We start from the raw sequence: 21,286 nt of genomic DNA, 5'->3' as shown, positions 1-21,286 counted from the left end.
CGGGAAGTATGTGCAGAGAGGACGAGCAGGTGGGGCCACACGCCTCTCCCAGGGGCCACAGGAGCATGTCTGCCCCTTCCAGGAGCATTGCAAAGCCAGGCCGGGCACAGAGCCTGCCTTAGCCCTGCTGTGCCCCTCAACCAGGAGTCAGCTGAGGAAAGTGCTGCCCAGAGGGAGCCTGCACCCCTACCCTATTCCTGGAATCAACCCCCCCAAAGCCCTCTTACACCCTCAAGCACCTCCTGCACCCCAAGTCCCTGCCCCAATCCTGAAGTGCCCTCTCAGAACCAGCACCCCATCCCTTTCCTGCTCCCCAACACTCTGCCTCAGCTCAGAGCCCCCTCCTGCACCCACACACCCTTCACTCACTTCCCAAGCCCCTAGCCTTTGTCCCTATCTGCTGAAACTGAGTGATGGGAGGGGAGTGAGGGACAGAGAGGGGGTGTAGTGGGTAAGGCTTTGGCAGATCTCAGGGAAGGGAGGGATGAAATCCTGGGTTGACCTTAAATTCCAAAAGTGATCACGGGCATAAGAAGTTGGAGACCACTGGGCTAAAGAACAGTTTATGAGCTCAGCACAGAAATCAGGGCAAAACCTCCACTGTACTCCATGGGAGCTGAACTGGGCCCCAGGTCAGTAATGACGAAGGGTACGTCTACACTAGCCTGGAAGATCAAACAGCTCTGGGTCAGTCCTCTGGGGTTTGATTTTGCATGGCTAGTAGGAATGTGCAAAAGCCACCTCTCAGGGGTTGCATTTGACCCCTGCACTCCTCACGAGGTGCAAGGAGTAAGGGAGGTCGAAGGGAAAGTTTTTCCCGTCGACCTTCTTCAGCAAGGGCAGCCAGGTAAGTCGAGTGCAGATATGTTGATTCTAGTTCTGCAGTTGCCATAGGTAGAACTGTGTATCTGCAGTCGACTTACCTTGCCTAGCGTAGACATAGCTGGAAACTCGTTATTATGTCGATGCTCATTTGATGACTCGTAAGGGACCAGCGAGTCCAACTCCTAGTGGACAAATCAATTTATTAACACAAACACTAACCCAGACAGACTCCTTGTTAGCAGTCTCAGCTGAGGAACAGACAGGGACCGTGATAGCTCTGCTGTTTGCCTTTCTCGGTCAGAGTTAAGCTGTGCTTCCAGGACAGGGTGGGGGCTGCCTGCCCTACCTGTTCCACAGACATGGAGATGGCTTCAGTCTCCCAAGCTGTTAATCTGCCACTTGCCCTAGCTCTATTATGAGTACAAATTTCCCAGGCACCATTACCTTGTACCAGACACAGCCCAAACCTGCTGTTCCCAATGTCACATTTAACAGCAAGGGAGTGGTGCCTCATCACTCTGTAGGCTAAACTATGCAAATATATGTTAATAGCCATGCAAATTGGGCATAGCCCTTGGGTAAGCCTTCAGTGCAGTCCTTGGTGACATAAAATTTCAACAATCTTGACAGATGACACCTTCATGATCCTTACAGCTGATGCCAACACAAGGGCAGAGGTTAGCTAGCCCATACTAATGTGCCATGGGGGAAAATTAATTTGCATCTTCAGATGTGGGAATGAGTGATATGCTCACCTGCACCAAGGTGAATCACCTGGGGGAAATAGCTGGACATGCCCCAATGTACCTGGTCAAAACAGCATACCTGGGAGCAAGAATCTGCTACAATCTCCAGGAACAGGCTAGCACAAACAGCTGTAACTGGAACTATTTATCTAGAGCCCTTATCCTACACAAAATCACAGCCAGACTCAGCCACCACTGCTTTGGGTTTTGTAAAATCAAAACAAGACCTCCCTCCAGTCCTTGCAAAAGCAGAGACTCATACACAGCTCCTGGTTGAAATCCAAAGCCAACTTTCCCCACGTTTAATGGAAAGACTCCCAGTGAATTCAGTGGCTTCTTGATCAAGTCCACTTTGGTGGGAAAAGTAACAGCCTGTGTGACCTCAATCTAAACTTTCCTCCCCTCTTGTCTCCGAACCAAACCTTTGTTGTCATTAAACACCCGAGACCAGGAAAGCCCCATTACTATGCACAGTCAGAAGCCAAACATTGCATTATTATGTTGTTATCCTGTCTCCCTGGCATGATCCTTGTCTCCGAGCTGCTGAGCCAGGGCCAGTGTGAAGCTGGGAGGTAAAGTCACTTTAGGCACGAACCAGTTTTATAGGTTTTCAGCCTCTATAATAAACAATCTCGAGCTGTTCCTTCAAAAAGTCTCCCAGGCCTCTCCGGAGAATCCACTGTGATAGTACTAGCCTAAATTGATTTTTCCTGTGTATTTATTTGTTCCTGTCCTGTGTCATCCAGCTGATAACTAAGGGATATGCACTGAAGATGGCTGGATCCATTTCAGTCCTTGCCTTCCCTCTGCTGCCCAACAGCTTGCTCAGGTGTTCACAGGGAAGGAGATTTTACATCATTATTTTCAAGGGAACTGATGTGTTTTCCATTTTATTTCCTGCCGGGGAGACATTTTGCCAGCATAAGTGATTTGCCCCCTCTCACCATCCTTTTCAAAGCCCTTTGATCTTTATTTTAATTTTCTGCTCTCCCTCGCCACAATTACAAAGCCTAAAGGCTGGCTGTAACCACCTTCGAACCATAGAATTTTAGGGCTGGAAGAGACCTCAGGAGGTCATCTAGTCCAGCCCGCTGCCTAAAGCAGGATCAGCCCTAACTAAGTCATCCCAGCCAGGACTATGTCAGCTGGGACTTTAAAACCTCTAGGGATGGAAATTCCACCACCTCTCCTGATAACACATTCCAGTGCTTCACCGCCCTCCTGGTGAAAGAGTTTTTACTAATATCCAGCCTAGACCTCCCCCACAGTAACTCCTTGTTCTGCCATCTGTCAGTACTGAGAACAGACTCTCACCATCCTCTTTAGAGCCCCCTTTCAGGAAGTTAAAGGCTGCTATTAAATCACCCCTCAGTCTTTTCTTCTGCAAACTAAATAAGCCCAAATCTCTCAACCTCTCCTCATAGGTCATTTGCTCCAGCCCCTCCATCATTTTTGTTGCCCTCCGCTGAACCTCTCCAATGTGTGCACATCCTTTCTGTACTGGAGGACCCAGAACTGGATGCAGTATTCCAGATGTGGCCTCACCAGTGCCGAGTAGAGGGGAACAATAACTTCTCTAGATCTGCTGGAAATGCTTCTCCTAATGCACCCCAATATGCTCTTACTCTTCTTGGCTACAAGGGCACATTGTTGACTCACATCCAACCTCTCATCTACTATAATCCCTAAGTCCTTTCCTGCTGCACTGCTACTTAGCCAATCAGTCGCCAGCCTGTAGCAGTGCTTGGGATTCTTCCCTCCCAAGTACGGGACTCGACACTTCTCCTTGTTGAACCTCAGCACATTTCTTTTGGCCCGATCCTCCAATCTGTCTAGGTCACTTGTTTTCCCCTACTAGCATGCTCTGACCTCTTGCAACATGAACCAGCCAGATCCAATACTCTGAACAAAGACACCTGCAAAACAGCTAACGCTATTCTGAGTCGCGGTGCAGATGACAATGTGCTCAGATGCGGCATATGAGCAGCATACCAGAGCCTTTAATACTCAACCCAAGGAGCAGTTATGCCAATCAAGTATTTGTCTTAATTTATAACAGTGCCGTGATGTGCATAGCCCTTTAGGTACATAAGGAAAACATGATTCATGTGCCACGTTCTTATCATTCAGGGGTGTCCCTGTGTAGCCTATAGGGTCAGCCTGCTTGATTGCCAATGTATCCTTCAATATGGGTTTCTTATAGCAGCGATGGGCAACCAGTTCTTGATAGAGGGCAGCATGAGTGGCCCTCCTTCATCACAGTGGGCCACCTGACTAAAATCCAGAGGTGGGAAACTTGCAGCCCACTGGGATTCCATCTGCGGCCCCATATCCCGTCAGCCCCCTTCCCCCAAGCCTCTCGTGCACTGAGGCACTGGGGAATCCTACACCTCTCCCTCTCTCCTATCACTTTGGAAGAGCCGCTGATTCACACTCCATTCCCGCTCCTCATCTCTTCCCAGAGCTGGAATGCTGGGAATCAGCCGTTCAGGGCTGTTCAGACTGTGAGAGGACGGGGAGGAGAGAGCAGGAACCAGCAGATTTTGTTTGCTTCAAAAGTGCTGGAAGGGAGCGGATGGAGTCAGAAATGTGGGGCTCCAGCATTGAAACGTTCCATGCTGAAGTATGTTTCTGTTTTTCTCTGTGGGTGTATTCACATTTACATACCAATTAATAAAGTTTTTACATGCTACATATTTACTCTCACATGCCCAAAGGGTAGGGTTTTTTTCATATTACCATCACAAAATTTCCATCGGTTTGGATGAGACAGCTTGGGGGGCCCTGTTATTGCAGGGATGAAGAGTGGGGCCCAACGTAAAAAGTTTGCTCACCCCTCTTCCAAATGACCAATGCCTGAAGACAGGCAGGGGCAAGCAGCTGAACTGGGTTTAGATGGCATCAGCTCTCATCCTCATTTCAGTCTTTTCCATGAAACTGACATCAAGATTTGAAGCCGGCTGCTGTTTGATAAGGATCTCAGATGTTTATCAAACCCCCAGGTCCAGGACAGAGTCTGATCTTAAATACTTGAGTCTTTATCGCTGCAGGTCACATGTTATCTGCTGCTTCTGTTCCCTTCCTCAGGTCTGAGTAGGTGTCTTTGCAGACTGCATGGCAAAACCTACCTCTCGATTCTCCAGCCTTGCCTTAGCAAACACTGATATTGAGCATTTCCTTTGCGGTTGATATGTTAAAATCATTCCAAGTCTTAGCTAATCTTCCCAGGCTGAAGTAGTAATGTCTCCATTTTGCAGGTGAGCAAACAGGCACAAACAGCATCAGTGACCTGGCATAGCAAAGGATCTAAAGGCTGAGGAATAACTATGATGGCTGGGGACAAATTCCCTGCTCAAGTAACTGAGTGCAACTCCACTGAAATGAACGGAACTGCACCCATTTATGCCAGGAGAGAATCTGGCCCCCAAACTCTTAACCGTGCTTCAGTGGGAACAAGACTGGTCCCTGCAACATTATTTTTGTCTGATGTTGCATCCTACAAAGTACAAAATTAAACCTGAACTGATTTACCTGCCTGTGTGCACACACACCCTTCCATGCAGGCCCACCGAATGCAGGGGGAGGAGAATGAGGACACTTGCCCTGGGGCCCAGAGATTCAAAAGGGCCCAGGACTTCTGGTCGCCACTGCTACTGAGGCGGCAGTGGCGGTTAGAGTGCCAGGCCCTTTAAATTGCTGTCGGAACACCAGGCACTACACTCTGGGAGGCACTGAACTGCTGGCTGGGATAGGCTAGCCCCCAAGCCCCGCCCTTTCTGCCTGAGGCCCCGCCCCTTCTGGAAACTCAGTGCCAACCTCCCCTTTTTCCCCTTCTTGCCCAGTGGCCTGCAATTACGTTGGCTGCCCTGCTTCCACATCCTGAAAAGGAGGAAGAACCAAGGCAGCGTTCCCTCAGTTTTGTCCCAGCCAGGGGCAGAATAAATATTGTTATATACACCAAGGTATGTGCAGATGTGCACCACCAACAGAAACACACAATGCCATCTGCGGGCGCTCTGCTCATCAGCTGGGTGGCACCTGACTCTCCCCTGGATGGCCGCCTGAGCGCTCAGCTTACAGGGAATGCTGACCCAGAACAACAAATGGAAGTGGAGTGTCAGCACCCAGCTACTGCAGCTTGAAGAACAATTCGGACAACCCATCACAGCTCAGCTCAGCCTCTTCATCTCTGCATTACGCAGTACACCCTCCCAGTACAGCTTTAATAGGCCTCGCAGTTTTATCTTTGGATCATGTATCAAAGGCAACATCATAAAAGAAAGTTTAAAAGCCAAAGTTGTGAGATTTCATGTCTCAGGGGCCCTCGAGCACAATGTGTTGTCATGGAGGAACAGACACCTTGGAGGTTCTTTTTTTTCCTCCTTTTGAATTAAGGAGCAAGTTGTTATTGGAAGGAAGAAAAAAAGGCTTTGGAAAGACTTGCTAATGAGATGAGTCTCTCTGACGCATCCGTCAGCATGGCATTTTCTCACAACACCATCAGCTTGTATCAAGGCTGCTGTGTCTGACAGGGGGCATCCATGCTTGTGCTGAAGTGTTTGAGACTGGCATGTTGTGAACTAATCAAATAATCCCTGCCAGGTGTAGGTGCCCCAGGAGCCAAAGCTTCAGTTTCTCTGCTGCCCGCAGTCCTGCTTTCTGGGCTACATCCGGGGAAGTGCTGAGAACTCTGACTCCAATGCAGCAAAGTACCTAGGCCTGGATTCAGTGAAGTAGCGAGATATTTACTTGTTTCACCAGCTGCCATAGTTCTATAATCACAATCATGTTAAAAACAGAGGTGAAAGTAGTGATATCGCTCGCAAAAAAGGCACAGGGGGAAGTTGACAGCATCAGCGAGAGAAGGTGGGTGAGGTAACATCTTTTACTGGACCGTGGTGAAGGAAACAAGCTATCAAGCTACACACAGTTCAGATCATAAATCACTTGGTCTCATGAAAAGATATTATCTCACTCACCTTGTCTCTCTAATATCCTGGAACCAACATGGCCACAGCAACACTGCAGACTGATGGCAAAATGTAGACAAATGATAAGGGGAAACTAAAGGTATTAATGAAAAAAATCTGTGGCCAGTAGGATTAAGAACAGTACGGAGGAGGGTTCTTTATATAGCAGGAACAAAAGAAATCCTAGCACTGATATAGATGAATCACAAGATAGAGCTGGGCCAGCACAGATATAATATATTTAGACTTCTGAAAGATGAAGTAGTTACTGCACAACATTCGGACGAACGAAGCACGACACAAAATGAATTCAGCAAATAGGAAATGGATTAAAAAGATTAAAATGGGACTGACTAACAGATCTCCAAAAATGCTCGTAAATGGGGAATTATCTTCCACCGGGGATGTTTCTAGCAGGGCGTGTCCCACAGAAGGCTTTCATGAGTGCTTTTCAACATCTATATCAATAGCTGGTAAGCTGAAAACTTGGACAGCCACCCAGGAGAGATTCAGGTGTTGCCCTGCAGATCAGGGCACAGCGTATGTGGTGCACGTAACAAAATTTATTCCACCAATGCATGGAAAAAAATAGAGGGAACCTTGGCTTGGAGCAAAACATAAACTTATTCCTAGTAAAGTTTGCAGAGGACACATGTACCACTTGGAGGAGTGGTAAATGAAGAGAAGAACATGACAGGTCTACAGAGTGATTGGGGTGCTTGTACAGCTCATCTGCACAACACATAGTTTAACAGCAAGCTCTAGGACTGAAAAAAGCACATTGAATTCACCGGCTTGGGGGCCCATACTCTGAAAAGGAGGGGTAACTACCAGCTGAACATGAGATTCCAGGGTGTAAGAAGAGTGTGAAAACATGGAAAGAGCATTCACAGTGAGGATGAGGCATCATCGTTAAGTATAAAACACTGCTGAAACTATGACTGGATAACGTATCCAGTTCTGGTGCCCACATCTCCGAAAAGAGGTTGCACATTTGCAGAGGGTTCAGAAAAGAGCTACAAGAATAATCTGCATATCAAGGTGATGAAAGATAAACTTGGCCAAGTTCACACTGAAATAAGCCATGGTCCAGTAAAAGGAGGTAACTGATAATTGGAAAGATCTCCCTAGATATGTGGTGGAGTCTCTCTGCCTTGCAGCCTTAACATCAAGGTGGACATCAGTCTAAAAACACTCCAACTCAGCCAGAAGGGAGGGGCTTGCTGCAGAAAGAAGCACTCAGTAAAATGGTCTGGGTTGTGTTATTCAGATCAGCCTAGGTCAGTGTTTCTCAACCAGAGGTATGTGTACCTTGTGGACACACCAAGATCTTCTGTGGGCACACCAACTCAGCTAGATATTTGCCTAGTTTTACAAAAGGCTACACAAAAACCACCAGTGAAGTCAGCGTAACCTATAAGTGCATTCAGACAATGACTGGTTTCTACTGCTTCACATGCCTTATGCTGAAATGTAAGTACAATATTTCTATTCCAATTCATGTATTTGACAACAAGATGGTAGAAAATCAGCCTGTTTTCAGTAGCAGTCTTCTGTGAGATTTTTGCATGGTTTGTACTCAAGTAGTTTATAAGTGAGGTGTAACTTGGTGGGATGCAAAACAAATCAGACTCCGGCAAAGGGCACAGTAATCTGGAATGGTGCTTGTTTCAAGACCTCAGATTATCTTTGGACCTCGTTTTTCAACCAGGGGTATGTGTACGGCCAGGAGTTCATGAGGGAATGTGGGAGGCTACTTAAATATTTTTGAAAAGGGGTACTTTATTTTAAGAAAAGGTTGAGGACACTGACCTAGGTGATGATCCCAGTCTTTTCTCGCCTTACTCCCACGAGTCTCTGCTGACTTCAATGGGACTGCCACATGCTTACAGTTCAGCAAATGTTGTAGTACTTTTCTGCAACAGCTCCAAAGTGCTGAGCACCTTGCAGGATTGAGCCCTTGTATCTCTTATTCTCCTTGCTTCCCAATACCTTTTCTCTCTCAGTTCCTGCTGTTTCTTCCTCTTGCTGGCCATTTTGTTTCCCGGTGAACATCTCCATTTGTCCCTTTATGTTCTTTTCTACCACAGTGTCTTCATCTTGCCACCAGGCCTTCCTAATACCCTCCCCCCACCAATCTTCGCTTCTTCTCCACCTCCCTTCATCAACCTCCTCCAACTTCCTCTTCTTTCTACTAGGCTCTCCAAACAGCCAGCCTGGGTCTGACTATACTTCCTCAATTTGATCAATTAATTGAGGTCTGTAAAATGCCCTAGAGACAGTAAGTATTACTTCACACTGGCCATTTCCTCCATACTCACCCTCTACCCTCTTCACTACCTCCCTTCTTTCCCACTCTGCCTACACCAGCCTCTCCCACTTCAGCAGCTTCTCCTGTGCCATCCCAGTTGTCACTGCCCCATGATTTTTATGTTGTTCATTTCCCTCTCCAAGGAGTCTGTGCTTTCCAGGGGAAGGAGGGATTTTTCTTAAAGCTGTACATTGAGAGTAAAATGCGCAGCAACAACCAACACACTGACTAAGAACTCTGTATTCAAGAGAGAATTATAGCCCATAAACTAAAGCAGCCCATGCATGGGAGACTGCAGCAGCTCTTGAGTGCTTCGGTGCATCCGAAGGATTTCTCTGCATGCATTTTGATGGCACCAGGGAAAAGCACGCTTCCCTCCCCGAAAGGACAGCAAATCACTCACACACACAAAAAAATCAAATGAAACCAAACGTGTGTCTACACAGTGAAGTTATTTTGGAGTAACTGCCACTATTCCGAAATAGCTTAGCAACCATGTGCACAACACAACTGCTATTTTGAAATAATTTCATAATAATAATAATAGCAGACACCTTATTTTGATCTTGGTAAATTTCATTCTGCAAGGAATAGCACCTATTTCAGAATAGGTATTCTGAGATAAGGGCAGGGTTGACAGGGCAATAGGAGCTATTTCAAAATAAGATATAGTGCATGCATGGGCTTCAATCCAAAACAGGCTGTGTTGTGTCGGGAGAGTCTATTTCAAAAGAGCTGAGTGCCATTTCAAAATTCATTTTGGCTATGTCTATACTACAGTGACCCTTCGGAAGAAGTTCTTCTGGAAGATCTCTTCCCAAAAAACCTTCTTTTGAAAGATCACATCCACACACAAAAAAGCAGATCCAAAAAATCAATCCGCTCTTTTGATAGAGAGCGTCCACACAGCCCCCACTCTTTCTCTGTGGCCAGGGATTGAAAGACCCAGTGCCAAGAGGACTGCTTTTTCAAAACAAAGGACCCCTGGGGCATCTACACCTGCTTTTTTCTGAAAGACTCTTTTGGCAAAAAATCACTCTTCTTCATCTGGGAGAGGAAGAGGGTAGCCAGAAAAAGTGCTGCGTTACAACAATTTAATATTGAGAGAATGTATTTTGTGTGTAGACGCTTCACAGGAGTTTTTAAAAACATCCCTGGCTTTTTCTAAATCAATTTGCTAGTGTAGATGTTGCCTTTGTGTCTGGACGTGCTTTTTCAAAATAAGTTTTTCTGGAAAATCTCTTCTGGAATAACTTATTTCGAAATAACACTGCTGTGTAGACAAAGCCCAAATGGCCTTGTTGGCTGGCATCTTTGTGATTTTTTTTGTGGGAGGGCTACTTTCTAGACAGAATCTCTCTTCCCTTCAGAGAGCCATGTTTCTGTCTTCATTCATCAACACCCTTCCAACTAATTGGTCTGAGAGCGAAATGACAGCTTTTCTGACGTCCTTAGCGCTACTCTGACAGTTATTTTCCTCCTTTCCCCTCATTCACTTTTACTTAGTTGGCCAAAACTGCTCCCATTTCATTTATACAGCGATGGTTAGAGTGCAGGGAGACAGACAGAGAGCAGTCCAAATTCCAACAGCTGTTTATGATAAGAAGAGGATTAGGTGTCTCATATCCTGGTTATATTAATTTAAATCCCAGGTATCTTTTCTTTTTATAACTCTCTCTGTCTCTTTCTCACAAACACACACGGATTTGCGTGTGCCCAAAACCATCCATCTTATCGGGACAAAATAGCCTCTGAAAAAGAGAAAAAAAAATAAACAGTTCTCTGGCCCTGTGCCAGCCCTGCTCTTATAAACCCTTGTTAACTGCTGTAATGAACCAATCCAGGAAACATATTAATAATGACATGAAGAGACACATTTATTGTTGATTGTTGAGTCACTGGCAGATTTACCGCAGGGTTGCTAGAAGGGAAGGTCTGGCCCTGCAGTAGTGCAATTAAAAACAAATTGAATACAGAGAGAAAGAATCAATAATCTAACCGGGCAACTTTTAGTTTTGCAAAATACACATACAAATTAATTGACCTGAACACAGTTGCTAACTGGTCATTAATGCCTGGTTGCTAGCCAAGCTGAGCATGCATTGCTGCTTGTTACGTTGAGAAGTATGCGCCTCACCCTGGTTTTGCCCCAGACATGGTCTGTCTGTGGTTCCAGCTGGACCTCCTGGGTTTTCAAGAGATGCAACTGAGCATCCCCATCTGAATGGCCCCGAAATGCCAGGAGGGCTGGGACAGAGGTAGAGCTTTGTACCTGCCCATTGCTCTTATTATGTTATAATGATCGTGCCTAGAGGCACTCATTAAGATCAGCAGGAATAAGTATTGTACAAAAACGTAGTCAGAAGCAAATAATCCACTTTCTATGCAAACCAAACAGACAAAAGATTGGAGGGAAAAAATTTCAACCAATTTACAGGTGCAGATTTGAGGCCCAGCGAGATTAAGGGCTCTGCTCAGTGTTCCCTGTAAACTGAGTGCCTGGGCAGCCATCCAAGACAGATTCAGGGGCTGCCCAGCTGCCTGGCAGAGCACCTACAGTGTCTACAGCTGGCAGCACGTTTCTATTGGTGGCATGCACCTGAACATGTCTCGGCACACATAACAAAGTTTAGTCCTCCCAAAGATGGAAAAAAATAGAGGGAACCCTAGCCCTGCCTGTCCAGCTAAGAATGGCTATAAACAACAGGATAGACGGTGAGGTACAGTTTGCGAGGGAGAGAGTCAAGCAGAGTGTCCTACACGCCTGAACCCCTAGACTGTGTGCCCTACATGGCTCTTTGCTCTCCTAAGTTGTATCTTCCACTTTTCATACCGCTATTTTCAGCAGTGCATTGTCCCACTGCTTCCCAGCTTCAAGACCCTTTCCCCCCCACAGCGAGACTCCAGCCGTGATGACAGACTCTGGCAGTGGGGGAGGGAAAGGGCAAAGATAGCTGATGAGCCTTTCCCCATTGTCGTGGGCTTTTCACCAAAGCATGCAGCTACACGCTGCTCTGACCAGTGCAGACTCAGCCCACCTTTCATAGCAGCATGTCATTCCGCCTGTACTAGACACGCAGCCCTCAAGCAGACACCCCATAAAGCACAGCATTTCCACAGTATGGTAAGGGTGTCTCTACACAGCCAAATTATTTCAGAATAACGTCCGCCATTCTGGGATAACTTTGTGAACATCCACACAGCAAAACCACTCATTCGAAATAGCGGAAGGCTTCTTTCGAATTTGGAAACCTCATTCTATGAGGAACAGTGCCTATTGCAGAATAGATATTTCACAATAGGGGCTGTGTGGCCAGAAGAACAGGGGTTATTTCAAAACAAACTATTCCAGAATAGCATTTTTCAAAATAAAGCTGCTGTGTAGACTAGTATTTTGGAGTAGAGCCCCTGGAAGCAGTGCTCTGGGGGCTCTAATTTGAAATGGGCTGTATTGCTCATGGAAACACTATTGAGGAACAAGTTGTCTTATCTGGGGGCTTCCCTGTAGTGTGGACACATTATTTCAGAATAGTTTATTTTGGAATAATAGCTTTGGAATAAACTATTCTGGAATAACTCTGTAGCATAGGCAAACCCTAAATTACTTAGGTGCCTCAGAGCCATTTTCAAAAGAGACACAGGCTTTTCATCCAGAGTCTGGGTCTCTTTGGAGCCAGCATTCGGGTTCAGGCCTTTTGCCAGCTTTCAGGAGTTTTCTGCTTCACCTGTAGATTTCAGGTTTGTCCTGAAACTGCACTGAAAGGGTTAAAAGTTTGGGCTTTCTGACCCTTCCCCCTCTTCCCTTCTTTCATTTTTATTGCTGTCCTCTCACAGAGGCAGCAGCAGAAGGGTGCATGGTCTTTTAAGTGCCAGCCTTCTAGCACAGCACTGCCACTTCCACTGGGTGTAACTTGGTAAAAAAATGATGATTCTTTGCTCTCCTACAGCAGCTTCTCTTTGAGCTTCTCTGAGCACTTCATGAACATTAATAACAGTGAATTAAGGGCTATTATCCCCTTTTGAGAGATGGGGAAACACCAGGCAATTAGCATGTTCAGCCTAGCATCACACTGCAGCCAGGTGGCAAGGAGTGGGAACAGACTCCAGGAATATTGACTTGCCCTCCCTTGCTCTGACCACTGGACCGCATTGCCTTCTTTCAGGCCCTGTGTGAAAAATGAGGATGACGTCATGTATACACTGTAATTACCAGTCCAAAATGTCAGCATTTAGTGCCATGTTTAGGCTTTTTATTTAAAAAGTACATGAATTTAATGCTGAGTGACAACCCGAGAAACTTGAATCCCCTTTGTAGCCACTGAACAGGGACAACCTGAACTGCAAAGGTGCAAATTCTTCACATGCTTCTCTTATCCTGCAAATCTCAGCCAGGAAAAACTGACCACAGATTTAAGATGGGCAGTCAGTCTCCATGGCCCATTTAGTCCTTGGCCTCTCTGCTGAGAAGGGCAATTATTGTCAATGCCGGCGGTTTGCTATGTGATACTGCCTGCTCAGAACTGGACTCAGGCCATCATGCAGCTCCCGCTCGCTATCAACCTGGGCTGCATGTGAAGAAGGAAAAAAGCCGTGAGAGTGTCTGAGTCCCCGGTTAGCGTTCCTTGCTGCAGTAGGTTATGACTTCATTGTCATAACAAAGGGGCTGTATCAATGTGTGTCTTTCTTGGAGGGACACAATTAAGTGGGGCATGCCCTCCTTTTTGGCCAGTCCTAGCATAACATTACCAAACCCAAGTTGTTTATGAGCAGATGTGAACCTATATTGGACTCTACTGCAGTGGTGGGCAACCTGCAGCCCACAGACCCCCGGCTGTCCCACCCCTCTGGGCTTGACCCACCAGGGCACCAGCCCCGAACTTCCTACACCTCCTCTGTCTCTCCCAGCACTTTCAGAAGAGCCATGAGTCACCTGATCTGTGCTCTGTCCCCACTCATTCCCTCGCTCCCACAGCTGGAACACTGCAAGCAGCTGATTTGTGGTTTTCCAGCTCTGGGGGAATGGGAGAGGAGTGGGCATAGAGTGAATCAGGTGATCCGCATGCAAGAGATGGATGGGGTAGCAATCGGTGGGTGGGGGGGGACACAAGTGGAACACCAATCGGCTGCAGGCTAATGAGGGAAAGGAGGGCTCACCCACTATTCATGGTTTCCCGTCCCTGCTCTACTGCATGACTGGAAAGACACAGAGTTCTTAGCTAAAGCTGCAGCAGACTACTCAGCCTACTGCATCCATCTGAGGAAGTGGGTTTTACCCACAAAAGCTCCTGACCTAATACATTTGTTAGTCTGTAAAGCAGCGGTTCGCAACCTTTTCACAAGCACAGATCCCCAATCGCCCCCCCCAAACCATTCGTGGACCCCCATCAAAGCCAGTTCTAGCGACTATGGACACTTCCTTATGCAGCAAAGGAAACCACAACATAGGTTTTCGGACAGCAATTTGTAACCTTATTGGAAGGTATTTAATTTAAAAATAATAATTGATGGCAATTTTACAATTTATTTAAAACTTATCTTCTATGATCATTTTTATTTATCTTTTAATTTTTCTCAGAGTCCCTGCAACGCCCTTATGGACCAAGAAGTCCTGTGGCACCTTCTAGACCATGGGTGTCCAACCTTTTGGCTTGCCTGGGCCGCATTGAGTGAAGAGGAATTGTCTTGGGCCGCATATAAAATATATAATATAGTTAATGTACATAAATCACATAATAATATTAAAAGTTTACGATCTTGTGGGGCCGCATTACTAGCTGTTCAGGGCCACATGCAGCCCGCAGGCCGTGGGTTGGACATGCCTGTTATAGACTAACAGATATTTTGGAGCATCAGCTTTCGTGGGCAAAGGCCCGCTTCTGACAGAGCATCATATTAAGCAGTCATGGTTACACCAGCAATGCCAAATCACAAAGGAGGAAATAACTGATACATTTCCAGTGATAGGAAGGTAGTAAAGTAAAGCTTCTTCCCATGTTCAAGTTGTCATGGATCCAGGTTAACTGACTGCCATTATAGAGCACCACTTGTACAAATGGGTGACATTTTTCATCTGAAACATTTCAGGGAAAAATGCAAATCCAGCAACTCTGAACTGTTCCACAAAGTTATTTTGAATTTGCCAAATGGTTTTGCCAAATACAGGTTGAACTGTTCTAGTCCAACACTCTCTCGTCTGGCAACAACAACAAAAAATCTGGAAAAAAAGGTTTCCATTTATTGAGTCAAAAATTACTTTTTGCTTCGAAATATCCTTCTGGTTTATTTTCAAATATACAACGTTTGTAAACAAAAGCTCAACATCTCAATTAAAAGTTTCACTGGGGGTCTAAAAAAATGTTTTGTCCAACCTGAAGCGAGCAGTCTTTTGATTAGCTGAAAATTTCAGGGAACGTTTTGTTTTTTAGCTCAACAGTAATTCCCACCCACCCCAATTTTTCAAGTTGCCAGCCAAAAAAAGAAAAATGATAAATAAAAACAAACAAAAAAACCCCCTAGTCATCCACACAGACATCTGTGCCTCTCAAGCTCTGTTTGAATTTAGAAGGCTTTGTTAAACTGGGAAATTGACCTGCTGCTATGCCCTTTGCCTTCAGTCCCCGGAGCATGTCCTGAAAGTGGCTTAACTAAGATAACTGATCACACAAAATCATTTTCAGCACCACCAAGCACATTCTGGTTTTCCTTTGTCCCTACTAGCACTTGAATCATAGGCACTGGTGCCATCAGTGCCCTGAGACTGGAGCACGATGGGAGAAATAATAGTGGGAGCTTAGCATCCACTGGCCGCCTAGCTCCACCACTCCATGTCTCTCCCTCCCCCCATACCTCTCACCACTGAGGCCCCACTGACCCACTCCTCTCCCTCCCTTCCAGCACTTCCGGAGTGCCACAAACAGCTGATTCACAGCATTCAGGGTGCTCCAGGAGGGAGGGGTTGGGGCAAGGATAGGGTGCGCTTGGGAAAGGAGGTGGGGGAGAGGTGGGGTCTTAAGAAAAGGGGCAGAGCTGGGGTGGAGCTTGGGGAAATGGGTGGAAGAGGGGTGGAGCTTTGGGGGTGGAGCTGAGCACCCCTCCACTGAAGGGGAAGTCGGTGCCTATGAGCAGAAATGCTTTAAATAACATTTAGCAACAAGCATCCTGAGCTCTGGTCATGATTTCTAAACCAGAAAGCTATGGAGTGTGTGAAAGGAAGAGTCAGTCATCTGGATAAATAAAAGTAAAAGCTAAGAATTACCAGCGAAATTCAAAGCTGGTGTCAGCAGGGCAAATGCCACTAAAGTCAATTGAACGGGGTAGGCTTACACCCGAGGCAAAGTTGGCTCTATTTGTGGAAATAATGCATTTCCAGGGCATAGTGAGCCAAGAATGTCATGATTCCAAACCTCAAGACTCGCAACACTGTGTACTGTGCAGCTGTGAAAGTCACAGCAGCAGGTCCCTGGATTGCTAACTCCCTGGGGTCTTCTCTGCTGCACCCCACTCGGCACAAGTGCCTCTGTGAAGTCAAAGGCTTTTCATCTTGTTTTAAAGAGAGAAGATAATCATGCAAGGATTTCAGCAGGCAAGGTACTGGTTGTTACGTGCAGAAGACTTATTAAGAGCTGGCACTTACGGAGGGGGAACTAAGAGGCAACAGTATAATCTCTCTCCCTGTCTCTCACACACACTCATTTCAGACACGCGCCCTTGTGGCAAAAAGGATAGGCCCTTGCCTTCCATCAGCCCTCTGACGACACTGCAGCCCTTCTCCTCTCCTTGTCCCCCAGCCTGACCTTTCTAGTCTTTAACATGAATCCCTGAACTAAGCCTGACATTATGCCCCACCTACTTGTAAATTCCATTTTAGCTCCACCATTTAGAATCCGAGGGCCTGATGCACCCCTGTGATGATTTCTGGTGTAGACGGATGATACCAGTGGGAATTTAAACCTGAAAGCGAAACTTAATATTTTGCCTGGTTCCAGCTGAAAAGTAGACAAATAACTGCCAAGTTGCATCACATATGCCCCAATTCCACAAGCTACTTAAAGCACAGGCCGAACTTTAACCACATAGGAATTTACGCAGACATCCCAATACAGAAATAAGACAATCACATCATGATTTTTTTTTAATAATTAATGCACTTGTATAAATGGTTTGGATGTAGTCAAAATCTCGTGGCAACTGCAGCTCGCCTGAGGCATCAGGCCAAGATGGTCAAAATCTAAAAATCATGTATTGGGGGATAAATTATCTTAAAACTCGCACCAAGAATTTCAGCATAATCAAATCTAATCCCTTGGTGTCATACCTGCATTGGCTCCCCTATCCTCAAGGCAATTTGTATCTTGCTCTGACATTTGCCTTCTCAACCTGATTCTTAATACAGGCAGGTTCAGAGGAACCTCAAGAGGTTTGGAATCCAGATCTTGCAGGAGAAAAACCAGAGACACTCAGGTGGGATCATATAACTTAAAACGGTGCCAAGTACGAGCATGCCCCCTGCAGCCTTTCAGTGCCACCCGGCTCTCCAGTGATGATTTAAAGAGTCCAGGGCTCCTGCTGGGTTATACAGCGAGATGTTCCAGATGCTGTTGGCTCTGCAAATATAGTTGCCTCTCTCTCAAGATCAGTCTTTTGGGGGCAGGGGTATAATAGCCCTTTGCTTTCCTGACCTGACTGAATGGTAGATGAGTGTAAACATGGAACAGGCAGCCATGCAAACATTTCAGCAGCTGCTTCATTCAACTTCAGGTCTGGAAATGGAGGTGTGCCCCCCTCCCAGATAGGGGAGGGTAAGGTTCAGTGAGTGAGTTTTTGGTCCCAAATCAGTTTTGCTCTGCCCTGCTGAAAACTTCTAGAGTATTTCAGACTGCCTGAGAGAGACAGCACGCAGGGCATCACAAACGGATGATGACAGTAAATCCCAGCAGAGGTTTGGCAAGGACAGCATACAGTAATCTGAGCAAGCAGTGAGGTAACCGATTCCTAGATCTATACATAATTAAACGGGGTAGGTGGCAGATTTGGGCAGGTTTTTCTCTTACTTAATGACAGCTGATTGTTGGCTGTAATCAGACCTTCCCTCTTCTAAAAGGAGACAGGATAAGTAATAGAAGGAGGAGGGTTTTTTTAAGAGACAAGTAGGGCCACAGAAATTTTTCAGATTTGCTCATTGCAAAATCAATACCCATCAGCTGTTTGAAATTAAAGGAAAGATTAGGTCTGGGTTTTATACATGCCTTATTGTATTCTGAGAGCTTTCTACTCAGCCAGATAAATCTTCTTTAAGAGGATTAGGAAACTTTCATTATCTTTATCTAACCTGAACTAACACTAACTCTGAAAAATTAATCTATAGACTGGACAAAACCCAATAGCTGTTGCAAAGAAGCAGGGATCGGGAGTTACTTTCTAATTGAAGTGGGCAGGTGGGTGGGTGGCGAATGGATGAAATCAGTTTAGTGCTGAGAAAAACAAGAGCCCTTCATGGGTGCAGAGCTGGTCACATTATTTTTTAAAGATAAATGATCCAATGAATTCCAGCCTTTATTTCTGTGAGGCATCTTTCTGTGAAACCCCCTCTTTGCCCTACCGAACCCTGTATCTTTGCCAGCTCTTTAACCAGTGGGGTGTCAGCATCACTGCCTCTTTTTGATATGCAGGGACTTTTGCCTGACACATGCATGCAAGGAGTATTCCATCTCCTTCCTGGGAGGCAGGGCACATGCCTCCTGAGTTTATCATTCATGTTAGCCGGCAGGTCCCGGAAGGCTTTCCAACACTCCAACCCAATGGAACTCTCTCCAAAGGAGGTCCACACTGCAGCCTACCTCTTGCTACCCAGCCGGTCTCAGATCTGGAAGCTCTGGGAGCTTTCAGTCTGAAGAGACACCAAGACTTCTCCTTTTCAACCCAACCATTTGCGTCATGCCAAGCCATTTCTCTAATAGCATTCCCCATTGAAGCTGCGTGCCAACAGCCCTTTATAGCCTGTATTGACTTTGATGTACTTACAAAAGCTGTCTCCTTCCCTGAGAAGTGATAGCCTTGTTCTCTGTGAATCTGCTCCCCTACAGATCCTGACAGTTCTTTTATTTCTGCACTGCATTTCCAGAAGAAGAAGATAACTCCGCTGTCAAGGCCGGTAAGGCGCCATTGAAACTTTGCTTCCGAAGTGAAGAATCCCTTATTCCTCTGGAACTGAGTGCCATTAAACAGACAGGAAAGCAAGAACTGACAGTGCCTGAGCAGCATTTCCAGCTCCTGGGTTGCTAACAAAACAAACTCCAATTTGCCATTCTCGTCTTCTTCTGTGAGAAGCACTTGAGCAATTAAAAGGGAGATCTACAAGAGCAGTCCCCAGCTGAGCTCATTAACCACAGCAACCCCGACTCTTTTCTCTGCTGGAAGCGTACCTGGCTAACAACCTGGCTGCAATGCCCAACTGGAAGAGGAAGCCTTAGGGGGCCTGAATTAAACTTTCAACTAGCAGAGGAACTCATTGTTCTAGGGTTGGAGCCCTACCAAATTCCCCGTCATGGAAAACAGGTCACGGAACAAGAAATCTGGACTTCAGCGTGTTTTTATCCTATATTATAAAGATTTAGCAAGGAGATCGGTGTTTCTCAAACTGTGGGTCCTGACTCAAAAGGGTGTAATGGGGGGACTGTGAGGTTATTTAAGTGGGGGTGACGGTATTACCACCTTAACTTCTATGCTGCCTTCAGAGCTGGGTAGCCAGAGAGAAGTAACTCTTGGCCAAGTGTCTAAATCTGAAGACACCATCCTGCCATCAGCAATGCAGAAGTAAGGTGGCAAAACCATACCATGCTCCTGCTGGCAGTGGTTCCCTGCACCAGCAGCCACTGAGCTCTGAAGACAGTGGCACTGCGCACAGCAGCACAGAAGTAAGAGCAGTTGTACCACAACCCGCACCGCCCCCCCCGCCTCACAACAGGCTTAGAACCTGCCCACAACGCCTTTTTGGGGTCAAGACTCCAACGATCCCCACACCAGAAAACTTCAGATTTAAGTACAGCCCTGGGGAACTGGCAGTGCCAGATAATCAGATGTGCTGGATATTGGAGTGGAGCTGCTGGCTCTGCTCCATCAACCCTGTAGTTGCCATCTCCTGGTCCTACTGCTGTGCCACCCAGCTGCCATGCCCAGCCCCAGCCTGTCAGCCAGCTCCCTGCCCTGCTGCCATCACTAGCTTGACAGTTGACCTTGCAGCTGCCAGTCCCCAGGCTGCCAGCTCTGACTACAGCCACAGGCCACGTCTGGGTAGCTGGCCACCCTTGGCCAGCGGCTACCAGCCCTGCTCTGCTGACTCCAGCCAGGTGGCCACCAGGTTCCAGTTAACTGATCATGCTGGTTATCTACATTCTGGATAATTCGGTTTTTACTGTAGCTGAAATCACAACATTTACAATTTCTAAAATCTTGTGACTATAAAATGGATGAAAACTGACCATGAATTTGGTAGGGCCCGCTCTATAGTCAACCCCAAGAGGGCCAAGCTCTTGCAATGGGATAATCACCAGAGAACACTAGCCCAAGTTCCACCTGGCAGAGCATCTGAGATAGCAGCCAAAAGTCAAGATTTCAATGCCCAGCTCCTAAGCATCCAAGATAAAGCATAAGAAGGGCCATGTTGGTCAAACCAAAGGTCCATCTAGCTCAGTATCCTGTCACCTGGCAGTAGCCAATGCCAGGTGCTTCATAAAGAATGAACAGAACAGACAAGTATCAATTGACCCTTATTACCCATTCCCAGCCTCTGGCCAACAGGGGCAAGGGACAACATTCCTGCCCATCCTGGCTAATAGACATGGATGGACCTACCTCGCATGAACTTATCCATTTCCTTTTTGAACACTGTTATTGTCTTGGCCTTATGATGGTCCTCTGACAGCAAGAAGGATCAGCACATAAAAGAACTAGGTCCTTTCAACTCAATATGTTTCTTTCTCACTGGACAGCACTGAGTCTTACCTTGCACAATCAGATGTACCCGCGAGGTCTTTGGGTGGTTGTCTGTTTGCACGGAGCAGGTGTAGGGGCCCTCGTCGTACACATCCACATTATGGATCTTGATGCTGTACTGTGTGTTGGTGTTTGATAGGATGACCACTCGGTTGTCTATAGACCACTTGTCATTTCCAGCATACAGGATGGTGCTACGGTTCAACCAAGCCACCCGCGTGACCCTGTCATCCACAGTACACCTGCAAATGGAAGGAGAGAGTGTCAGAAAGCATATGGGAACGGGCCCATAAAGCTGCCAAAGGGTGACGCCGAAGAGAGGTCAGTGGTTCATCGGTGGCTTTGGGCAACTTGGTGTGAAAAAGCTCTGTACTGTAAATAGAGATGCCAATGATAAGGCAGCAAAACTATGAAATAGGGTTTGTTATAAACCACACTAACAA

General features: G+C 46.4%; 1 protein-coding gene across 6 annotated transcripts in view; it reads right to left on the bottom strand.

Moving 5' to 3' along the window:
- OPCML (opioid binding protein/cell adhesion molecule like) overlaps positions 1–21,286 on the bottom strand; it is a 335,293-nt gene that overhangs the window by 140,442 nt on the left and 173,565 nt on the right. For 5 of the 6 annotated variants that reach the window (XM_074976807.1, XM_074976808.1, XM_074976804.1 and 2 more), the window contains exon 2: positions 20,853–21,085. In XM_074976807.1, the coding sequence (XP_074832908.1) occupies positions 20,853–21,085 (233 nt within the window). The remainder of the gene's footprint in view (positions 1–20,852; positions 21,086–21,286) is intronic. The other variant, XM_074976809.1, reaches the window with a different exon arrangement.

The sequence above is a fragment of the Carettochelys insculpta genome, chromosome 25, assembly GCF_033958435.1.
Source record: "Carettochelys insculpta isolate YL-2023 chromosome 25, ASM3395843v1, whole genome shotgun sequence".
In the NCBI taxonomy this organism is placed as follows: domain Eukaryota; kingdom Metazoa; phylum Chordata; order Testudines; family Carettochelyidae; genus Carettochelys; species Carettochelys insculpta.
This window is presented reverse-complemented; position numbering and strand designations above follow the sequence as displayed.